This window comes from Chiroxiphia lanceolata, chromosome 3 (assembly GCF_009829145.1).
Source record: "Chiroxiphia lanceolata isolate bChiLan1 chromosome 3, bChiLan1.pri, whole genome shotgun sequence".
Taxonomy (NCBI): domain Eukaryota; kingdom Metazoa; phylum Chordata; class Aves; order Passeriformes; family Pipridae; genus Chiroxiphia; species Chiroxiphia lanceolata.
In genome coordinates this window covers 107,537,287-107,559,614 of record NC_045639.1, presented here as the reverse complement: position 1 = coordinate 107,559,614, position 22,328 = coordinate 107,537,287, and the positions used below count along the sequence as shown (strand labels likewise).

At 43.4% G+C, this 22,328-nt stretch overlaps 1 protein-coding gene and 1 non-coding gene across 3 annotated transcripts in view; both read left to right on the top strand.

Annotated features, from left to right (window-relative positions):
* Positions 1-3,166: 3,166 nt before the first annotated feature.
* Positions 3,167-22,328, top strand: part of HS1BP3 (HCLS1 binding protein 3) — a 51,240-nt gene continuing 32,078 nt past the window's right edge. The window contains exons 1-4 of one of the 2 annotated variants that reach the window (XM_032684116.1): positions 3,167-3,506; positions 8,321-8,486; positions 17,660-17,882; positions 20,069-20,291. In XM_032684116.1, the coding sequence (XP_032540007.1) occupies positions 3,463-3,506; positions 8,321-8,486; positions 17,660-17,882; positions 20,069-20,291 (656 nt within the window). In that variant the 5' untranslated portion in view covers positions 3,167-3,462. The remainder of the gene's footprint in view (positions 3,507-8,320; positions 8,487-17,659; positions 17,883-20,068; positions 20,292-22,328) is intronic. The other variant, XM_032684117.1, reaches the window with a different exon arrangement.
* TRNAS-AGA lies at positions 3,241-3,322 on the top strand. Its single transcript has one exon. It is a non-coding gene; the product is annotated as a tRNA-Ser (tRNA).

Below are 22,328 nucleotides of genomic sequence, written 5' to 3'. Positions count from 1 at the left end.
TGTGGGGCCTTCCCTCCTTCACCCCCAATGCATCAAGGCCACCACTTCAACTGACAGACATGGAAGAGACAACTACCAAGTGTCATCGCTGGACCCCGTGGGTGGTGACTATATACATCTGTCCACTCTCAGCTTTTCTTTCCCTTACTCTCCCTTACCCTTATCCTGTCTTTCCTTTCTCTCCCTTATGAATTTTTCCCCCAGAGGTTATCCCTATGCCATATTGCTATAGATGATATAGATGATAACACCCAAAATGCTAACAGACCTGTTGAAACGTAATTGTTAAAATGAACCCTACCTATATATGTTTAAAATAAACCCTACCTATATATGTTTTCAAACACCGATTATTCAGTGGCGTTTCACTCTAATCCACCCCAAGGGAATTATTGATAAGAACCTGGGTTACTCCCTCCCCTTTTTCTGGGGTGGGTCGTAACACAGGATGACACCGCCTTTCATCAAGAGTTCCTCTTATATGGACACTTACCAATGCTCAGAAATCCTGAACACAAATAAAACTCCTTCAACTTTTTATTAAGCTGAATTACTTGTCTCCTATTCATGCTTTCCCTTTACTTTCTAGAGGCCTTTGACTGAAATCCGACTGCCTCCTTTTCTTTGAGCATCTTCTTTCACTTGGAGCAGTCTTCTTTGACCTTGCCTCATCTAGTCAGAAACCACTGAGGTTCTACCACAGTACCACACGTACCTGCAGCAAAAGAACATGGGTTTGTATGTGGGCAGTTATTCCGTGCAAATTCATTAACAGTTTTGTTACAGAGATGCTGCAGCTATGCATGTTAGGCTGCTGAATACTGACTGCACAAATATGTTGATTCAGTTTGTTGAGGGTCCAGAAAGAAAGGGGGTGGGGAGGAGGGGGGAGAAAAAAAAAAGGAAAATGAATGAATAAAAATAAATGAAGCAACCTACCAAACCAGTCAGCACTGGAGAGTTAAGAGGAAGGAAAAAAAAGCAAAAAAATCCCAAAGAAAATAGCCCTGAAACTTCAAGAGTTTACTCATCTTTCCTTCACTCATACACAACTAAACTGAGGCAAAGGAGACCCACAAAGGTGAGAGGAGCAGCTGATTTCCCACCAAGTATTGGTAGGAAATCATAACTCTATTAGTGATGACTTTTAGTAGTATTGCTTCTTAGATTCTCTGCACATTCTCCCATAAGCCTTCCCCTGCAGGTTTCCAGTTGACAACCAGCTACACTAGACAAATCCCAGTGCCACCGTGACTGATGGCCAAGGTGCAGGGTCTGGCCAACGCTCATCAATGGGCTCATTTCTGCAACAAAAAAAAAAGGAAAAAAAAAGGTTCAGTGGAAGAACTTTTCTCTGTTGCATCCAAAGTAACACGAGAATCAAACTTCAAGTATTCTGGGAAGTTGCTTCTGAAAAAGGAAAGATTGTTGCTCAGCTCCAGCAGGCAGCTCTATCAGCACATTACAGTCTTTTCCTGTCAGATTTGATTTACGTGCACCTTTTATGCTGAGATTCACTCTTCACAGTCACCATCTGATGAGAGACCCTGCCCTAACCTCACAGGAAAGTCAGCTGATGATTTCCACAACCTCAGAGTTTAGCACCACTGAGGCATTTGTTTTATTCATTTATTACGATGATACGGGCTGTGGAGTTATAAAAATAAGTATAAGACTTCTTAGGAAATCAGATAAACAGGCAGCCCTTGGACTTCTTCATGAGTATACTGATATAATGCACACAACCTCTCCAGGACAAAGAGAGGCAGCATACTGAGGCCAGGCAAACACTTCTGTTTAGAGAGAAAAGCCTCAGGTTTTGAAGCATCTTCACAGGCACTTGGTAATATTTGGAAGGACAGTGCTCAGTGAGCATGACAAGCCTCAGTGGGAACTCATGGCTCAGGTCCTGCTCTATTTTTGCTGTCTCAGGCAGCTAACTGCCAGCTGCTTACTCCTTGTTACTATCTGAATAAATTGGATTATCCAGAAAGCCAAATGGGGATAAAAATGCCATTAGAGAAGCAATTCATTTAGACATAAAACTATTCATGATATACCAGTGCTTTCAAGAGCTCCAGCCCAGAGCTGTTTATCCTGTCAGAGGCCACATGAGAACAATTCACCTTCCAAAAACACTTTCTGGTGGCTTGTAGCATTTCTGGCAACCAGGACTCCTGTGCCAGAAAGGCTGCAGCTGGGGGATGGTGTTTACACTCTGCTTAACAAAAGGTTTTTAGTGGCAGGGAGAGAAAACAACTGGGATTTAGAAAAGAAGCTCACGTATTAAGTCTCCCCTTTTTGTTTTGAGTTCCATGCTCCAGATTTCTTGTCTCACAAGCATCAAAAAAGACTGTTCTATGTATGCCACTTTGGACCTCTCTTTATTTTTACAGATTTCCATCCCATCCTAAACTCCTCTAGCTGTTCCTTTCAGGGGTGAAAAGTCCTAATCCACTCACTCGGTCTTCTTTCAGATGCTGCTCCTCTCTGGGGACACCCCTGGACCCTGTTGCATACCCACTGGTGTGCAGACCTCGTTTGGCTGCATTGATGCAGTCTCAGAGTCTGGTTTCTGTTGCTTTTCTAATAATCCCTTGCATATTAGTGGGAATCTGTCTGTCCAGAGAAGCCAACGGAGCTGGTGAAGGGTCTGGAACACAGTGTGATGAGGAGCAGCTCGGGGAGCTGGAGGTGTTTAGACCGGAGGAGGCTCAGGGGGGACCTTATCGACATTTGCAGGTCGATCGCTTCTCCCAAGTGAAGGGAGAGGAAATGGCCTCGGGTTGCACCAAGGGAGGTTTAGATTGAGTATTAAAAAAAATTTATTCCCTGCAGAAGCCCTGGGCACCAGTGCAGAGAAAGCGCTGGGACAACCGAGAGCCCAGAAACCTGCAAACCAACGGGGTCTGCCCAGACTGGCCGCGGGTGCCATGAGGGGCAGCAGCGGGACCAGCTGCTTCCTTCTTCCTTCCCAAAATTTCGGAGCACACAGCCGAGGTGTGTGGCCGTGTCCTGCTCCCGGCTGGCGCTGCCTCGGGATGGGGCTGGGTAAGGCCAGGGCTCTGGAGCAGTGCCGTGCCCATTGTTTTAAGGCAGAGACGCGTGCGAGCTGTTTCCAGTGAGGAGGAGGAGGAAGAGGAGGGCGCGGAGATGCACCGAAGCTCGGGGGATGGTTTGGTCCCGTGGGGAAGAGGATGAGTTAGTGGGGTTCCCGTGGAAAGGTTTTCGCCCATCGGTGTAGTCGTGGCCGAGTGGTTAAGGCGATGGACTAGAAATCCATTGGGGTCTCCCCGCGCAGGTTCGAATCCTGCCGACTACGAGCCAAGGCCGCTACTTTTTTCTCCGCGTTCCGGACATTTTCCTCCCTCCCCCCGCTCGATTTGCACGGGAGCCGCCGCCGCCGCCCGATATCCGGCAGGGCCAGCCCCGGGAAGGGAGGCGGGACCTCCTCCCGCGGCCATGGAGCAGCGCGGCCCGGCACCCGCCGTGCTGGTCACCACCAGGTACCGGGGACACCGGCCCCGCCACCCGGATCGGCCCCAGCGGGGCTGGGGATGCCCCTGGCGATGCTGGGGATGCCCCTGGCGATGCTGGGGATGCCCCTGCCGGGCCAGCCGTGCCTCGGCTGCGCTGGTGGCGGGAGCCGTCCCGGGAAAGCGAAGGGAGGGAGGGAAGGGAAGGAGCGCGGGGTGGCGGAGCTGAGGGGAAGCCGGGTGGCTGCTGCGTGGGTTTGCCCCGGGACATTTGGGATACGTGCGGATCCTCGAGTTTTCTGGCGTTTCCCAGCCGGGAGAGATCCCTCACTGGCCCTTTCCTCCTGTGATAACTTGGGGTCGCTTCCCTTCCACGCTGACGCAGCGTGTGCTCCCGCCCTGCGGAAACGCCTTTTCCTTGTCGTGGTTCCGAGGTGGGTCAGAAGGAATTAGAATTTATCCCGAAGCTTTGGCTTCATCAGTGGTTTGGCTGATGCCCATTCCCCGCTGCCGTGCCCTGCATCCCGATCCCCGTGCCCACCGGGAGCCCCTCTGGCTGGAAGCCCAGTGATGGGCTAAATGGATTTTTTCTCTTTTCCCACCTTCTTGTAAACCTGCCCCAGGTGGGTGCAGAGGTGCTGTTTTCCGTTGCATTAAACTTTTAAAACCTGCGTTTTCCTAGATCTGATAAAGGAACCCTCACGAGAAATGCCTCAAGAAGAAAATGCTTCTGGCAATCTTTATAGAAAAATGATAGAGATCTCTTTTTTTTTTTTTCTTTTATCCCCACAAAATATTTGAGACCACATGAAAGCAGTTTCCTGTCAGATGAGTCATGAGAAGAAGTGTTGATTCAGCAAAGTCCTTATCTCCTAGGACATAAATAACAGTTATTTCAGTCTCATTAACTTCAAAGCTGTTATATTAATCCCTTAATATCTGGCTTCCTTTGGAGCAGTGGCCTTGAACCTTCAAATGTATCTGACTTGACTAATAGATATTTTGTAGGACTGACTTGATATTAGGTTTAGCCTTGGAAATGGAAATCTGAACACCTGGACTCATTTTACAGTCTCTAGACTGTAAAAGACACACTTGCAAATTGTCCCATTGATACTGGAATACTTTCAGTGATAAAATCAGATATGTATGTATGTGTGGGATTAAGACTTTAGCAAATAAACATATTTTTAATCTTGTGAGGTAAAATAGTTCTACAGTTGTGACCTTTTCCACTCTTTATACATACTGGTTTTGAGAATGGGACTCCTAGTTGCTGTGGTAATAAAAATCATAGAATCTTAGAATATGCTGAGTTGGAACGGACCCATCAGGATCATTGAATCCAACTCCTGGCTCTGCGCAGGACACCTCAAGAATCACACCATGTGCCTGAAAATGTCCAAACACTTCTTGAACTCAGACAGGCTTGGTGACCACTGCCCTGGGGAGCCTGTAATCTGTATACTTGTACTTAGACTATACAGAGGAATAAAATGTTTGGGGGTAATTTGTGTCAGATATTTTGCCTTCACTTAATGAATAGACTAGCTGTACAAGTTTTTTTCCTTTTGTTATGACCTGGAACACCATGTTTTGGCCCCCTTAAGGCAGAGGTTGTTGGAGCTGGGCACTGCTGGCAAGGCTGACTGTATCGAGGCAGGAAGTGCAGAGTCCACTCTCCTGGGTGCACAGACGTTGGAATAAAGTTTCTCTGGTCTTAGCACTTTGTCTTTTACTTTGCTTTCTTGCCTGCAGTGGGTATTCCCCACTCCCCATCTTAGCCTTTCAGCACAGAAAGGAGATTAATTAAAGTACAATTTAATTATTACATGCAAATCAAAAGACAGGAATGAAAAACTGTCTCTTCCATGAGCTGTGGAAGCTGCTCTGTTCAGCTGACCCTTACATAAGTTCCACTTCCTCTGTCCCTTGCCAGCCACTCATGATCTGATTGTGCAAGCACAGTGTTACTGGTATGAATGGTCTCCTTGTATTCAGGTGATTTCGTCTTAGGAAGGTTAGCCATGTGCCCAGGTCTCCCCTGAACCATCGGTATTGTAGACAGAAGTGTAACTTGGGGATAAACAAGCTAGATTTAAATAAGGAGTAGAAGCAATAAACCTGTGTGTCCAATTTAAACAACCAGCTTTCTCCTTTTGTTGCTTTTTTTTAAAGGAACAAGTGTAAAAATAATTGTGTTTGATGTGAAAAATGCAATGAAACTATATTCTGTTTTGGGATTTGCAGGTGCTGCTTCTGTTTAAACAACAACAGCAGTATTTAATGAATTAAAACACTGAGGCTGCTTATTTTGAAATTAAGGCATTACAAAAACCAGTGAGCACTTTGGAGAGTACACTCTGTCTGTCACAGCCTCCCTATTGATTTCTGTTTGTTTAGAATCATTTTTATATTTAAAAAAAATCCTGTTGCTGTTTAAGAGGTAATAGGGGTGGGTTTCCTGTAAGAGGTGGTAATGAAAGTGATCACAAGGCCTAAAGCAAACAAACAAAAATGTAGCTATTCCCCCTCCCTCTAATTGCTTCCCATTACCATCACTTTATGTCAGACTTTTAACAACTTTAAAAGAAAACCCCTGGGTATAGATAAAGTATTTATTAGGTTCATGACATTTTTAGGGCTCTCTGAGGCAACACCTCTTAAGGTGAAGTTGTTGTGTCATCTCGGAATATCTGTGTGTTTTCAGCTGAGTGAGAACCACTCAGGATGGTTCACTGCTGGTTATTTGTTTTATTTACATCAGGAGAAAAGCAGGTTAATTTGCTATTTATACTCTGTGTTAACAGAATTAGAATCATAGTCATTTAGTTTGGAAAAGACCTTTAAGACCATTAAGTCCATCCATTAACCCAGCACTGCCTGGTCCACTACTAAACCATGTCCCCAAGTGCCACATCTGCATGACCTTTAAATGTCTCCAGGACTGGTGACTCAAGCTCTTCCCTGTGTTATTCCTGAGTACCAGCTAACAAGCCCTTTTGCTGCCTAAGCTGCAGGCACAGCTTCTGAGTGACTACACATCTGGAGAGCATTTCCTCTGCTGCAGGTCTATTCTAAAAAACTCCATATCCAGCTGATTTTACTGGCAGGTGCCCTTTGAGTCAGCATTTTGGCAGAAAATGAGAACAGAATCAGAGCAGACAGAATAGCATTGAGGTAAATACTATAAAATGTTGGTGATGGTAGAGCTGTTGTTAAAACCCTAATGTTTTAAACATGTCTTGCAGAGAGGATTGGGTACAAAATTTGGGACTGTACCCTTGTTGGTTGTTGTCCTATTTATCAAGAACTCTCAAGATACTCTCTTTAAAGTGCTTTTTATTAAAGTTTTGCATTGGAGATTCAGAGGTTGTCTTCTTGGGAAAGCTCAAGTTTCAAAAGAACTGGTCAAGTTTTAACATGATGAGGGGAGTTTTTTGAAACTTTGTTGGAAACTAGATTGTTTAAACCTCTTGAAACTGCATTTTAAGTTCTATGCATTGTGCATCCTTAGGTGAAAGGTGCCTGTGTTAAGGAATCTAAACTTCCTAAAGAAAGAAGTAAATTCCATAAGACACCTCTGCAATCAACGGAAGTCTGTGGAAGATGGGACTTGATATTCCCCATATAGTTAAGCTTAAAAAAGGCAGAAAAAATGTTTAATGATTCTAGTTTGGTTTTTTATAAATGATCCCTTCTGATTTCACTAAAAAGCATTCAGCACTGTTTTGTGCCCCAACAGCAACTGATTGGTCTTACTCCTGATGAGTGAGAAATATAATACAGTTCTGGCATTCCTCTTGCAAAAATACCATAAATAATTCCTCAGATGGGAATCTAGGGAAAGGTGACACCCTGGTTCCGTGGGTCTGAAGCTGACAGGAGAAAAAAATGCATTGAGTAAACTGCTGCAGCAGCTCGCTCCCCTGTTGCATTTTCCTCCCAAAAGGAGATGTTCTAACTTTCTGGGTGGTTCTGACTGTTGGCAACATTCAGAGGTTAATGCTGTGATTGTCTGTTTAACTGGATATGAAAGGACAGGTAGTTTTGTTTCCAGTAAGATTTTCTGTGGGAAAGCTGAGATGTTTTAGCCGGTGCACCCTTAGGTGTTTGGCAACAAGACTATGTCAGGCAGTCAAAACCAGAAGGCAGCTCCAAGGGATCATGTCCTCCTTTAACTTACTCAGTCCTGATAGATGTTTGTCTGATTTTCCTCAATGACCTTCGCAGATGGAAACTGTGGTTGGCCCATCAGTCTGCTCCAGCAGCTTCCTTTGTATTCCAGGCTTTTATCTAGTTCCCTTGTTGCCTCTTCACAAACTTCAAGTTGTTCCTGTGCTCCAGCAAGCTCCTTCTTCCTTTTGTGGCCCCTTTTAGCTTATTGTTGCTACCATTTCTGGGAATGTCCTTAGGCAGAGGAGAGTTGGATAGGGCTTGGCATGAGTTGTGATGAAGAGACCTTTGCCTCAGAACAAACTGTGATGAGAGATCATGGGATCTTCTTACCTGCCTTGCTGAGTAAGAGCACTTTCAACTCCTGTGAGCGAAGTCCTGAAGAAATCCACATCATCTCTTCGCAGAAATGCTGTGCTCCTGACATTTTGCCTGCAGTGGCCAGTGGTAGGTGCTTTGGGATGGAAAGTCATGGATAGGAAGCAAGCCATGTCTAAATTTGTCCTGATGCAGAGTAGGAGCACTGTTGGGGCAGGGTCTGTCTGATGTCCTGTTGCAGTGGGAGTCTTTGCACTGACTTTCTTGTGCTTTGAACTGGATCCTTGGAGAGGGTCAGTTAAAAGTCTTTGTGCCAATGCCTGAACTCTGCGTGTATTTTCTTCCCTTAGGCAAATTCAGAATATGCACACAGGGCTGGATTTGTCAGTGCCAGAATACCAGGAAATCCGTGGGAAGATGATGTCTGGCCATGTGGAGTATCACATCGTCGTCGTCACACGACTGGCTGCCTTCAAATCAGCAAAGCACAAGCCTGAAGATGTAGTTCAGTTTATGGTAAGTATTTAATCAGAGCTGTGTTGGTGACCACTTTCTTAATCAGCTTTGATTGTTTTTGTCCTGATGTAGCAGATAGTTTATCATCAATCACAGCCTCTCTGGGTCAAGGTCCTTGGTAGCACAACACAGTCTGTATTATTTCTGCAATAGAGTATTCTACATGTATTAGTTGAACTCTTTATTCCAGGAGCTCAAAGCAATAATGACTGTTGTTGCCTTAAAGGCATTTGGCATTATGGGTCAACAAATAGAAACCAATTAAGCTTTTTATAAGTCCTGCTACAAAATTGTCTTCTTCCAAGCTCTTGGACTTGGTACATAAACTTGAAATAAATATATAATAGCTTATTTGAATGGATATATTAGCCTTGGCATGGCTTTTAAAATCCTTAGTAAGAGAGTTTTTCAAGAAAGCGTCCATATAAAACATTATTGAGTTGGATTGTCTTTGTCATTATACCTGCAGAGTAGAGGTTTGAAAACACAGCACATGACTTAAACCAGGTGAAATTAATCTCATCTATAACATATGCACATCCACTTAAGCTGTTTCACCTGGGACTGTCTATTAAGTTGATGGAAAAAGGTGCATTTAGGGTATGTTTTATTTGATCTTCTTTAGCGGCCTGCTGAACCGCTCCCAAGAAGTGCATTTCTCTGTCCATTAACTATAAAGGGACCCATTCTGCTGCATGCTGTGAACATGTGCTCTTTTCAGATGTTTTGGCAATAACTGTAATGTCACAGTGATGTGAGTGTGTGGTTACCTGGTAGACCATTACCTGTAGTGTAACTCACACTCCATAGAAGATAGTTGATAAATGGTTATTTACACAGTATGATTTGCAGATAAACATCTGTCAGTGTTGTAAAGAGATGCATGATGAGGAGAGCTCATTCATTTATTCCACACCTTATGCTATATATAACTTTATGGTAAGAGCAGCAGTGCTGGCGTAAGAGTCTGTTCTGTTCTCCCTCCTGGTCCCTGACTGCTTGTTCTCACTCCCTCAGTGTTTCCTTTTGTGTGCCAGTGTCATGTGGCTGTTCCATAACGTCAGCTGAACGTCCTGGCTAAAAATGGGTGTTTGGGGGGTTGTTATTCAGTACTGAGTTACACATATTTCTTGAGCCTGTGAGTTGCACAGCCCCATTAAAGTTTGTTTTAAGACAGTGGAAGGGCCAGACATGGGCAGATGGGAGAAGGGGATGTGCAGTTGCTTTTTTTTGTGCAGCAATGCCTGTTTATGTTATGTAATATTCCCACACAGCTCTGTGAAAAAAAGGATCTGACTAATCCAGAGGTGTTAAACTGGGCTATTGTCATCTAAATTCATTTTGCTTAACTTAAGAATAAGTTGATAAAATCAGATTGTCTATAAAGAGGATAAACAGACTTTCTACTGTGGCCCCCCTGCTTGCTGGAATTGTCTGTTCCCATGTCTGCTCTCTCTAGGAGGATTTTTAGCACTCAAGTGAAATGAACCTTCCTGATTTTTCCTCTGGTTAGACCTCCTGATATTTCATTCTTCATGAAGAAGAAAACTGGTGGAACCTGGCAGGAATAACATTTATCTCAGCAGTTACATTTTTTTCAGCTGACTGAATCTGATATATTATACAGTTTGTTTTGTGAGAGTAATTTAAAACCATGAGCTGGGAGGTTGGAGGATGGATACTTTGCATCAATTCATTCCAGTGAGTTTTGTCTGTATGTATTACTGGAAGGAACAAGGGGATTCACCTGTCCTAACTTATCTCTCTAAGTTGGATATTTTAATCTGAGACTGTCCTTGCTTTTATGGTCAGTGGGGAGAAGGGGAATGAGGTGACTCATCCTCTGGAAATGTCTCTCTTCTTTGACCATAAAGGGAAAGCATCTACATTTTAGACAGCTGCAGCAGGGGGCTTCAACTCCAGGCTGAAATGCTTAAGGGTCAGTAGAGTCACACAAATCATGTGTGCAGTCAGAGCTGCCCTGGGATTTTCCACCTGAACTTCAGAAGGTTGTGGGTCTCCCATAGATCTTGTGTATTATTTGCCTGCCCCACACAAGCCCCTTGGATGCCATGGGATGCCTGTCTCTAGGCAGAAAAATCTGCTCTCTATGATTAGGTGTCTGCGTTTGGTGGATATCTAAACTCCCATCCCAGTCAGGGCAGTGCTATTGGGAAGGATGTAACTGAGCATCTGTGGTGTGGAGGAACCCACTTTGCATAACATACACGGCTGGTACCATTTGAGAAACTCTCAATTATCTGAGGTGTGTGCACAGGGCTGGCAGGTGTGACAGGGGGAATAAAGGCATTGGCACTGCCCTGGAACAGAGTGAGGTGAGATACAGGGCATCATCCAAGGTAACACTAGCTGCCTGTATTCAGGTGAGTTGAATTTCAGTGACATATTGCCAAACTGTAGGGACTGTATCTGTCTGTCATGAGGGCTGGGGCACCTCTCCTGCGTGTAGGCAGTTTGCTTAAGCTGGAGACAAGTCTCAACCCTGTGCTTCCAGGAGAGGTGAGTTGCACCCACAGTGTCTGCAGTGGATATCTACTCTGCTGGATGCTGTACCAGCACAAACAAGAACCACCACCCTTTCCGAGGGACTTGCAGGTGAGATGTGTAAGAGAACCAAGGGGCTGGAGAACAGTAGAGAAGAATGAGGTTACATTGGGCAGCAGATCTAACATATCAAATTTATATCAGAAAGCAGAGTGAGATGAGACACCTGAAGGAGCAAAAAGAAACTACTGTGTGTACACTTTGGAACAGGACGGGAGAGGTGACTTTTTTTTTTTTTTTGCTTTTGTTGAAGCTGCTAAATATGAAAGGTTAGAGGAAGGAGCCTCACAGTGCTGAGGTGGCAGGTAAGTTAGAGGCGACAGGCAGGCGTGGTAGGATTTTCACTGGCTCTGCATACATTAGTCCAATTTTGGTCACCTCAGGAGCCAGGTCTGTGTTTTGAGAGCTCCTCCTACCCTTCTGCCTCCCCCTGAAGCATCAGGTGAGTGGATTTTCCCTGTCCGACGGTTCTCCCTTCCCTGTGGCAGTGCCGGCCTCGCTCCCTGTCCGGCGCCAGGTGGCAGCAGCGAGGGGCGGACCCGCGTTTGCTGCTCCAACAGCACTTCTGTTTTCCCCGGAAAGTGATGGCGAGCAAGGCACAAGCGCCCTCTAAGCTAGCTGTGATGTGTGGTATGCTGTTTGGGCCACACTGGATCGAATCGCAGAATCATTTAGGCTGGAAAAGACCTCTAAGGTCATCGAGTCCAACCTTTGACCAATCACCACTTGGCCAGTAAGTGCCTCATCCAGTCATTTCTTGAACACCTCCAGAGATGGTGACTCCACCACCTCCCTGTGGACAGTCTATTCCAATGTTTAACAACCCTTTTCATAAAGAAATTCCTTCTGATGTGCGACCTGGACCTCCTCTGGTGCAGTTTGAAGCTATGTCCTCTCGTCCTGTCAAGATCGAGATATATTAAGGGCCTATGACCAAAACCAGATGAACATCAAATAGATATTCCAGATTTGACCTGTGGAGCCTTTACTAGACTTGTGGGTCTAAACAATCCAGAGTTCCCTGTACTCCAGCCGTTATGTGACTATGCAAAATCAGTACCATAGCATTTCTAATTGAAATGTTTGCGAAACATTAACAGAAGAAGAAATTAGCTTTTGTGATGACTTTACGATCTAAATTCTTAGAAACTGGAGAGATCTTTCAATTTTAAAGAATGCTAATTGTAAAATAGGGCAAATGAGTTGTAGAACTGCTTAACCTTGAGGTTATAATTGGTAATTGAAGGAAAAGTCAGCTGCATTTCTTTCAAAGGTCAGAATACTCTTGCCCCATCGAAAGAGGGAAATTTGTTTTCTCTTTGGTACTGCTGCCAGGGTGATATTTAATTACTGCCTATGGATCTGCAGTTTTCTGTGAGAAGAAGAAAAGGTTTTGTTTTTCTTGCATACATTTCTTCTAGTCACACCTTACCTTTTTTAGCAATTAACTTCTGTCTTCCCAGCCTTGTTAAATATCCACCCAGCCTTCAGTGCCTTCTCTTTCTATCTGCATCCAGTTTAATTGATGCTTTTTTACAAGTTACATTTGTTAGTCAAGTTCTTTCTTTTTCAAAGCTGAACAAATAACTACCGGTGTTTGACAGGCACAGCATAATTTAGGAAGGCATTTACTATAGAACTGCCTTCTTCTCATAAAATGAGGGAGTATAAGTATGTGGGTGTGTATTCATTTATGTTTTCATCATTACCTGTTTGCATATGTTGGCCTTCTCTTTGTGGGCCTCAAAATCTGTGCATTGGAGCTGCTCTTTCCTGACCACACAGGTGTGTTGTGAAGATAAATTCCTTCGCTTTATAATCTCTGTGATGTGAGAGGGGTTGAAAAAAAAATCAATGCTCAGCGTAGCGATGGGTTCAGGAGCCATTAAGAATTCATGTTGATTAAAAAGAAATATTTGAGTGCTTGCTCTTCTGCTGAGCAAAACAGATGGGGAGAACAGCATGTGGTCATGTAATTAAAATCCACCGTAATGCATACCCATGGGGTCACCAAGCAACATTAATTCCGGTATGGCTTGAATTGGGAGTGTCCAAGTGAAAGCTTGGGTTGTGCTGTCTGGGAGAAGGGACGCTTTTGAGTCCTGTACCCAAAGCTAGTGGTTGTTGTAAAGGATAGTGTTGCCGGATCTCCATTTTCTGACAGTGTTAAGAAGTGGGCTTTGTAAAAAGAATGTCACAATAGCCATGTTTTTCATGAAATACTATAAAATCAAGAGTGCTCTTGGCTGGGTTGCATTGGCTGGCCAAGGGTTCGAGTTAGCTCTGAAATCTCTGTTTTGTTGAAACTTTTGCAGTAGATACAAAGCATATGAAGAAAAGCTTGAGGTCAGAAATGGGGCATTAAAAGGAGCTTTGAAGGGAAAGGGCGCATGAAATCCCATTAATGCTGAGTGGGATCAAATTCTGCACACAACTGAGAGTCCTGGGCTCGTATCCTACAGGCATTCCGGTGTGTGCACTTTCATGCATGAGGTTCTTGTGAAGAAGGGGGACAAGGCACATGCATGAGATTTGAGGGATTAGCAGCAAACTTCAGGCTTTCACTTTGAACTTCTTGGTGGTTTTCTTAACCTTGCAGCTATATTTGATCACATTCAACTTTATTTGTTCCTGGTGAAAAAAAAAAAAAAATATTCAGCCCATCGCTGTCTCTCTTTAAGTTCTGTGCTGAATGTTAATTGTTACAGGCAAATAGGGTCTTGACCTGGCAAATAGGCACATGCTTTGCTGTATTTGCATGATTAACTCTTTTGAAGTGAAGTAGATTGAGCCTTTGATACTGTGACTTGACAGAACTCCTTGAAGTGTATACATTCAGGCTGACTTACAGGTGGTGGGGGTTTAGCTCCACAGTGTTCACAGAGTTCAGTTAGAGGCATGGAGGGGGGGAGAATAACTGCAGGATCGTAACCTGCAGGATTTACAGGCAACGGAAGCAAAATATTTTAATATTAATCAAATGGGACTTTGTTTACTTAATTGGATTGATAAAACAGGGTTTAGAGCAGTGTTTATTTTTATCCTGACATTTTGGGCCATATGATCCATCAACTAATTTCAAAGGGTTGTGAGTGATAACCAGAAAAAGCAAGATTTGATTTTGTTTACGTGATGATATGCCTTTCTCCTGTAAAATTGGCAGAGGATGTCAAATTCAAAGGGTACAAAGTTGTCACGGCAGAGCAGTGATGCCTGACTGGAAAGGTGTGAGAATGCTCTGGGTGATGTGTGGGACTTGACCTGAGAAAATACACCCCATGGAACTTCGCCAGCACTTTAGAAGGCCCCTGCATTGCCTCTGTGCTGCTGCATCCAGACCTGGGGTCCTGAGGACAGGAAAGACCTGTTGGATCAGATCCAGAGGATGGTACGAAAGTGGTCATAGGGCTAGGACATCTCTCTTGTGGACAGAGGCTGAGAGAGCTGGAATTGTTCAGCCTGGAGAAGAGAAGGTTCTGGGGACACCTTAGAGCCCCTTCCAGTACCTAAGGGGGCTACAAGAGAGCTGGAGAGGGACTTCTGCAAGGGCTTGGAGTGATAGGACAAGGGGGAATGAACTTAAGCTGAAGGAGGGAAGGTTTAGATTAGATAAAAGGAAAAAATTCTTTACTGTGAAGGTGGTGAGGCACTGGCACAGGTTGCCCAGAGAAGCTGTGAATGCCCCATTTTTGGAAGTGTTCAAGGCCAGGCTGGACGGGGCTCTGAGCAACCTGGTCTAGTGGAAGGTGTCCCTGCCCATGGAACTAGATGATCTTTAGGACCCAAATTATTCTGTGATTCTAAATGCATCAGTCTGAGGTTGTTGGGCTCAGCCAGCCTTACTGCTGCATTTCCAGCACCAAACCCAAGGAAAAGCTGACAGCAGTGTTGAGCAAAGGTGTTGAGGAGCCAGTGGCTGCTGGGGTTTGAGGCACAGGAGCAGCGGGCAAGGAGCCTCAGCTGGCAGGGCTTGCAGGGGCCAGCAATGGGCTTAGGTAAGTGGGGAATGGTTTCAGCTGGAGTTTTGACATCTCACTGGTACTGTGGGTTATTCCAGCAGAGGGCATCCCGGCACTGCCAGATATTGGCCTGCATGGTGTGGTGCAGGCTTTGGGGAAGCACATTAGTATGCTTTGGATATAGTGCTGTCACACTTGGTATGCTGTGTCGTGTGTACGGTTGCTGGTGTTGTTCAAAGCCCACGCAGACCCACAAAGGCTCAATTAGGGTGTACATTTGCTTTAGGTTCAGTGGTGTAATTAGACATAAATTGAGATTTATGAATAATTTACAGAGTTTAATAGAGAAGGAATGAAAATTAAGTGGGGAAAGAAATAAGTTTGTGTGTCTCAGCTTAATGCTAAGAGTATTTTAAAACTGTTTTGGCATAATCTTGATTGGCTGCTGTCTTGTAATACTTTCAGACATTAATTTGGTATTTATTATTGAAATTAATTAGACGTTAAATGTTTTTCACAAATCTGACTCAATTTTTTTTCCTGGGTGGAGGGTAATAGTGTTTATTCTTCTGAAAAAGTACTAGTAAATTCCTCACTGCCCTTACATTTGTGCTTATGTGGTATTGTTGGGAGAGGCTCTGATGTCATACCTTCTTCAGAGTGCTACTGGGACCTAGCAAAGTAGAAATGTACAGCAGTTCAGAATTCTGGAATTGCTTTCCTCACTCTTTTTGGGGTATCTTTTGAAGGGAGGATTGCTGTATTCTGGAACATCCTCTATTGCCCTCACTTTAGTGCTTGGCTGGTGAATTGTATTTCAGATCCTGTGTGTGGAGCACAGTGGTACTGACACCTTCACTGCTTTCAGGAGACAAGTCTAAAATACTTGTTTTTCATTCTCCTGAGGGCTCGAGTTGGGTTTTCTCCTTCAGGTCTTTGTTACAGGGCTGCCTGCCTTTGGCGGCTGGACACTGAACCCACAGTGAACATTGTACAGCTGAATCAGCCAACTTGGTTGATAATTACTGTGAAAGGCAGGGAAGTGTGAAAGCTGAGGTGGTTATTGCTCTTTATGCCTAAATCTGATTTAGTAAACTAGTCGAGGTGTGTCTGGTAATGTCAGGGCCTGTTCTCTGGCCTGGAGGGCAGCTCTCACAGTCTGGCTCATCTGTGGTATGAAACTCTGACCCATCTGCAGGGGGTGTCAGTACCCAAACTGGCTCCTGTGGAGTCCCTGCACCAGGCCAAACCTTGGGCTGACGAGTTGTCTGGGGGAGTACTACCTTTTAACTATTCCAGGCGTGGTCAGGTTCCCATAGACACTATTAAGGTTTCTAGTAGACACAGTCAGGTTCCAGTGCCTGAGAATATGCCTGCTCCGATTTAGTTTGCTGGTATAGATGCAGTTTAGGGATTCTGCATTAATCTATAATTAATTTCCCTTCTACTTTTGTGCTTTTTGTTAGGTTGACTTTCTTTTATCACTTTCTTTTATCATCTGGTGGAAGAACTCTGCCTTCTGCCATCCCAAAATGTGGTGCTTGAGTCTCTCTATATCCATCTCAGTATATGCAATACTGCACACATTGCAGTATTAATGAGGATTTACTTCGCTAGAGTTCACCAACGTGTTACAGGAGGGTAAGAGCTGGGCCCTAGTAGAGGACCTGGGCTGTATACAGTCTACTAGCACTAGGTTTTTGGATTGTTTATTTTCATCTCTGTATTCATTAAAACACATGCACAGAAGGCCTTGATGAATATATTATTTGTGTAATACCACACAGCATGAGAGTCAGTCTCCTTTGCATCTGTAGCATCACTTAGAGATAGTGTTTTGTTTGTGTGTGAGTTTTGTGTATTGGTTTTTTTAGGGTACTGAATTTAAAACCTAATGTGACATAGTAGCCACACCTTTTCTAACCCAACATTCCCATAGCTGTTGCTTTCCTTGTAGTATCTTGAGCCTTATTTCTCCTCAGGCTTCCTGTCTTTGTGTGCAGAAGGAATGACTCCATTCACTGTTGGCATCTTTTCCTTGTATGAGAACCTGTAGGCCATGGCCAAGTTGTTGGGTTTTATTTTCTCATGGATAAACTGAATAGTCAGGGATCAGCTGAGGTCTTTGCCCTTAGGTTTCTGTGTTATGTGCTCTGCAGGTCAGCAAATGTGCCAGATTTTTAGGCCTATACAGCCAAAGGGCACTGTAGCCACAAGGAATGAGAAATGGGATGTCTGGCTTAATGGTGGAAAGGTTCAGGTAGCTTTCTCCATCACATACTTACCTGGCAGGGCTTTTCTTCCTATCTCTCAGGACTGAGCATCACTTTTAGTGGACAAGGATTTCTGCTGTCAGAAGAGTATCTGGAGCAGTGACCCCCCCCAGTATTTCATTGATGAGTCAGACAAATGATGTTAGGTATCTGGCAATGAACTCCTATTCCATTAGGCAGTAGATTTTAATAACTAGAAGACCAGCAACAATGCTTGGGGATTCCCTGGGTACATAACAGGCTTTGACTGGGCTTTTTGGAAAGCTCCTTGCTAATACATGTTTTTCCACTTCGGTTTCCATGGTTAATGTTTCACAGCACTTAAACTGCTGCTTTGCTGCTCCTGTCTCCCCTGTAAAGAAACATACCCAGGCAGCACATTTCATTGCAGGTTTCCAAGAAGTACAGCGAGATAGAGGAGCTCTACCAGAGGCTGACAGCACGATATCCACAGGCTTCTCTTCCACTCTTGCCTAGAAAAGTTCTCTTCGTGGGGGAATCTGACATCTGTGAACGAAGAGCTATGTTCAATGATATCATGAAATCCATCTCGAAAGACGCGGATCTAGCAACGAGTCCTGAGTTACTGGAATTTTTAGGTAACTAAAAGATGTGAGTGTCCCCTCTCCCATGAATGTGCTTGATGAAGGCGTTTGTCTCAGGTACTCAAAAACTAGAGAATGCCAGAATAGAGGCTGTCATGGAAAATATCCTCATGTGCATCATTTACAGTGCTGCATAGTCGTCTTTGCCAGTGTTTTCCCCTCCTCTGTTTGGACACATGCCTCATTCTGAGGTGTTGATAGATACCTTCAAAGCAAGCACTGTGCTGTCCTGTCTCTGATTTCCTGCTGTGAATCAGAATATGTAACTCTAGAAGGCTAAATAATCATATATTGTCAGTGGAGAGATGGACACTAAAGGGACAGGTCTCCCTTAGTGAGCAACTCTTTCATGTTTTTTCTGTTTTTCATGCAAATTATTGACTCTGAGAAAGATTTAAATAAAAGACAGATTCTTTATTAGCTAAACACATTCTCTGACCCTCTGTTGTTTTGGGGTTTTTTGTCTTGTTACCTTTTCCAGTGATTCATGTAGTTTCTTCCTTATGTCCCTTGGGGATAGAAGGGAGTCACAGAATGAATGGAACATATGGGCTCTCTGCTTCTAATTCAGCTGAAAGCTGCTGAGCAGGGAATACTCCAGCCCAGTGCTGTGCAGGATTCTTAGTGGAGTGTTAGTTTTAAGGAAGTGAAATTGCAAGGTGCTAACAAGTGTGAACAGCCCATTTTGCAAAAGTGTCAGGTGTGGCCTCATTAGAAGTTCTGTGAAACTGGCAGCTTCCTAAAGTCAAGGGGGGCAAAGCTGTGTAATACTGGGTAAAATCCTTTTGCTAATAAGGTTTTGGAGTGCTTTTGGTTTGGGTTTGGGTTTGGTTATTTTCCTCTGGCAGTGTTCTTTTGAAAGTAGACCCCTTGCACAGAGAATTCAGAACTCATGTCGGTTGATCTTGGCATGCTGATTAACTTAACTGTGGTGCACATGTCTACAGGTAAACTGGGCTGGACTGTCTTTATATCTGGAGAGACTGGGTACAGGTAATGTGACCCATTCATCGAACTCTGCCTTAGAATAGTCTAAGTGCCACCCTACCAGAGCAGGTGGAATTCAGTACGTACACTGCAGATCCTCAGGGTACTTCTGTACGCTTTTCTGGAGACTTGGTTGATATAGTCAGGGATATTTAGGGAGAATCAACATGGTAAAACACATAACTGTGGGGATAAGATAAGCAGCATCCTAACATTCACTGCCTACCCTGCCCAGTGCTCTCTTGCCTATAAGGGGAGCATAAGACCACATGATGAGCATGGACACCCACACTGAGTCAGTGAAGTCTGCCCTGGGTGATTTGGCAGATGCAGACAAATCTGGGTGCAGAAAAGCTGGGTGAGATGAATTTCCCATGCCATGTTAGTTGAAAAGTCAAAAGGATGAAACCATTAACTTTATCCATCACAGTTTTCACTAGCCTTTTTTTTACCTAGTCTAATTATTTTAAATTACTTCCTGGACATCCAGAGACTTGACAGCGAGGAAGAGTTTTCTCCTCATTCTCCTGGGCTCTGCATATGACAAGTATGGTGAGAAGACTTAGTTTCATGTTTCAGTTGCGTGAATTTGCTCAGTTGGATGGATCTTGCATTCTGAAGGGTGTTAGAACTTCAGGCGTCATTTTTGAGTGTAAATTGAAGAGCTGCTGTAGAAACTTTTTCATGCTGTCCACTACTCTAATTTTAGCCCAAATGAATTAAATGAATGTCAAAAAGTGGATTTCATCTCAACTAGCTATGTGGAAGTTGGCTATCTACATCTGAACAGAGTATTTACAGCCCCTGTGTAGCCAGTGGAGAGGAAAAGGCACTTCAGAGAGAAACTTCTCGTAAGACTTTGTTTGGATGGGATGAATAACCACATGCAAAATCTATTGTTTGTGTTGGATATAGAGGGAACATAAATAAGCAGATTTGACATGCACTACTGTGTCTCAGATAAAGGTTCATTTCCTCTGTCTTTATCTACTTAACTACTTTAAATCAGTAAACAGATCGGACACATGACACATAGTGGATAAAGGGAACAGTGGGAATGTTGAAAGAGTTTCACAGAAGCTGATCGTGTCCTTCATTCCTCAAACAAAACCATCAAGAGCAGTTGCAAGGTATTAAATAAACTAGTTGTTATCCTGTGTACTCAGTTTTGCATCTGTTATTGTGTCTTGCAGGAACAAAATCTTCCAGTGCCATTGACTTCAAGGGTAAAAACATGCCTGATGACAAGGATAAAGAAGATGAAGAAAATGAGGTGATGGATTTTTTCAAAGAGGAGAAGACACCTGACTTAATCTCGCAGCTTTTATCAGTGCAGAATGTCAAAAAGGGGGAAGAAAAGGAAGAGGAAGAGGAAGACGAGGAAGAAGAAATTCTAGACCCCCTTGGTATAATCAAGTATGGCTGCTAGTGCCTTTTTTATTTAGATTTTAGCCTAGTTTTCTAAGTAAAGCTGTTCTGTGTCACTGTCCCCTGATCCCAACATTTTATCACATTGACCACTTTCAGCTGAATTTCACAGAGGAGGAGAGGCCTCTGCAGTTCGCAAAGGAAGTGCCTTGGTAGAGGGAAGAGAGTTTGTAATTGTTCTTCAGTGCATTCTTCAGGAAATCCTAGTGAGTGGGACATTCTGAATGCCTTGATTACAATCCCAACTACAGGAGGCACTTTACTGGGCACTGCAGGGCTCTACCACAAAGCATCAATGCATCAGCATCCAGTGGATGTGCTGTTCTGGAGTACACTCGTGTTTACAGTGTCTGAAACTGCTTTTGAGCTCAGTTGTGTCTACAAGGAGGTAAAGTTAGAGCATCTTAAAGACCAAAAGAGCTAACATTTCAGTAATAATATTCACAAATAGGCATTTCTTTTTTTATTCTCTTATCTGAAGGTGTCACATTCTTAATACCACTAAGGCATAAGCAATAACAGCTTAAGAAACAGTAATTGAATCAAAGCTTCCTGATATTAGTATCTGGGTTGGTTTACCTGTCCAGTGATTTTCAGACAGTTATTTTCTTCATTTCAAGATGGATTTTCTCACTGAATTCCTAAACCATTTCTATTAAAGCCTGGAAGCAAATTTAGTTTCTCGGCGGCTGGGATCATGAGTACCGACAACTTTTTTTAGGGTGCCTCAGGCTTTAGATGTCCAAGTACAGAAGGCTTAGCTGTTCTTGATCCTCGGTAAGCACTGTCTGACTCAACTGAACTGTTTCAACCACGAGCCACTACTGAATGTTCTTTGTCTTGGATCCAGACAGTGCTTCTTCATTGCAATAGGCAGTAACTGATAATAACAAGCCAGAGCCCACTCTTGGTATTTCTCAATTACATTGAATCATTTCCAGAGATCATTCACTCTAGTCTCTAAGCTTTTTTACTTGAAGTATTTAGTAATTTGCATATCACCAGAAAACTTCGAATATTATTCTTTTGACAAAATGTACTTAATTACTCAGCATCAAAATCATTCTTTTGTAGAAGAAGAGTTTAAAAATTTAAATAACTATTTACAGGGAGAAGTTAGATAAAGCAGTACTTCCCATAAAATGGTCCTTAGTTGGTAAGTTTACAAAAGAAGCTGTCCTTTTTTGGATAGGAAAATGATCTATTGGTTTAGCAAATGCAATGTTGTATTTTCCAACTTAAAACAAGTAGAAGCTATAAAGAACTTGCTATGCCAAAACAAGCAAGAAGTTTGCTTTTCTGCTCTGAACAGTTTGACATACTATTTGAAAATCTTGATTATTTTGGTCTTTTAATGCATTGAAGGATGACAAGATCTGGTATTTGATCCTCATTTAGTTTATTGCTTCCATTCCTTTCAAGAACAGAATTCTTACTGAATCAAAATAACTTAATTTGTATAAGAAGTATGATCTTCACTGGGACAGAGCTGCAGCATGACATATTCTGCAGTCAGATGTTTTTTACTCTGAACCAGTGGTTGGCTATCTAGAAAAGAAATCTGCATATGTATTATTATTTTTGTAAATCTCACATGTACAGTGTTGAGGCAGAAACGTGAAAGTGGAAATGAGAATCCTGGATCTGATTTTACATTGTCTCTGTTCTCATGTAGCTCACCCTGCTTCCATGGAAGTTATTTTCAGTTGACATCAATGGAGATCAGACTGTACATAAGCACTGTGTCCCAGCTCTGTGCCATCTAGCAGTAGGTGTCTAGGTAAGAGGCCAAAGGCAGGAGCTTAGTTGTCAGAGGATGGGCAGTTCTTGGAGGACCATTTTAGTCTGTGTTCTATGCCTGTTAAAGTGTTATGTGCTTACATGCTTTGAAGAGGGAGCTGCAGGCCTCACAGCTTGAGTGCTTCAGATGTGCTTGAAGTTACTTTGGGATGGAAATGAATAAAACAGGAGATGACACAGATAGATGTGTTTAGTAGTAAACTACTCTCTAATGCCTAGTAAATT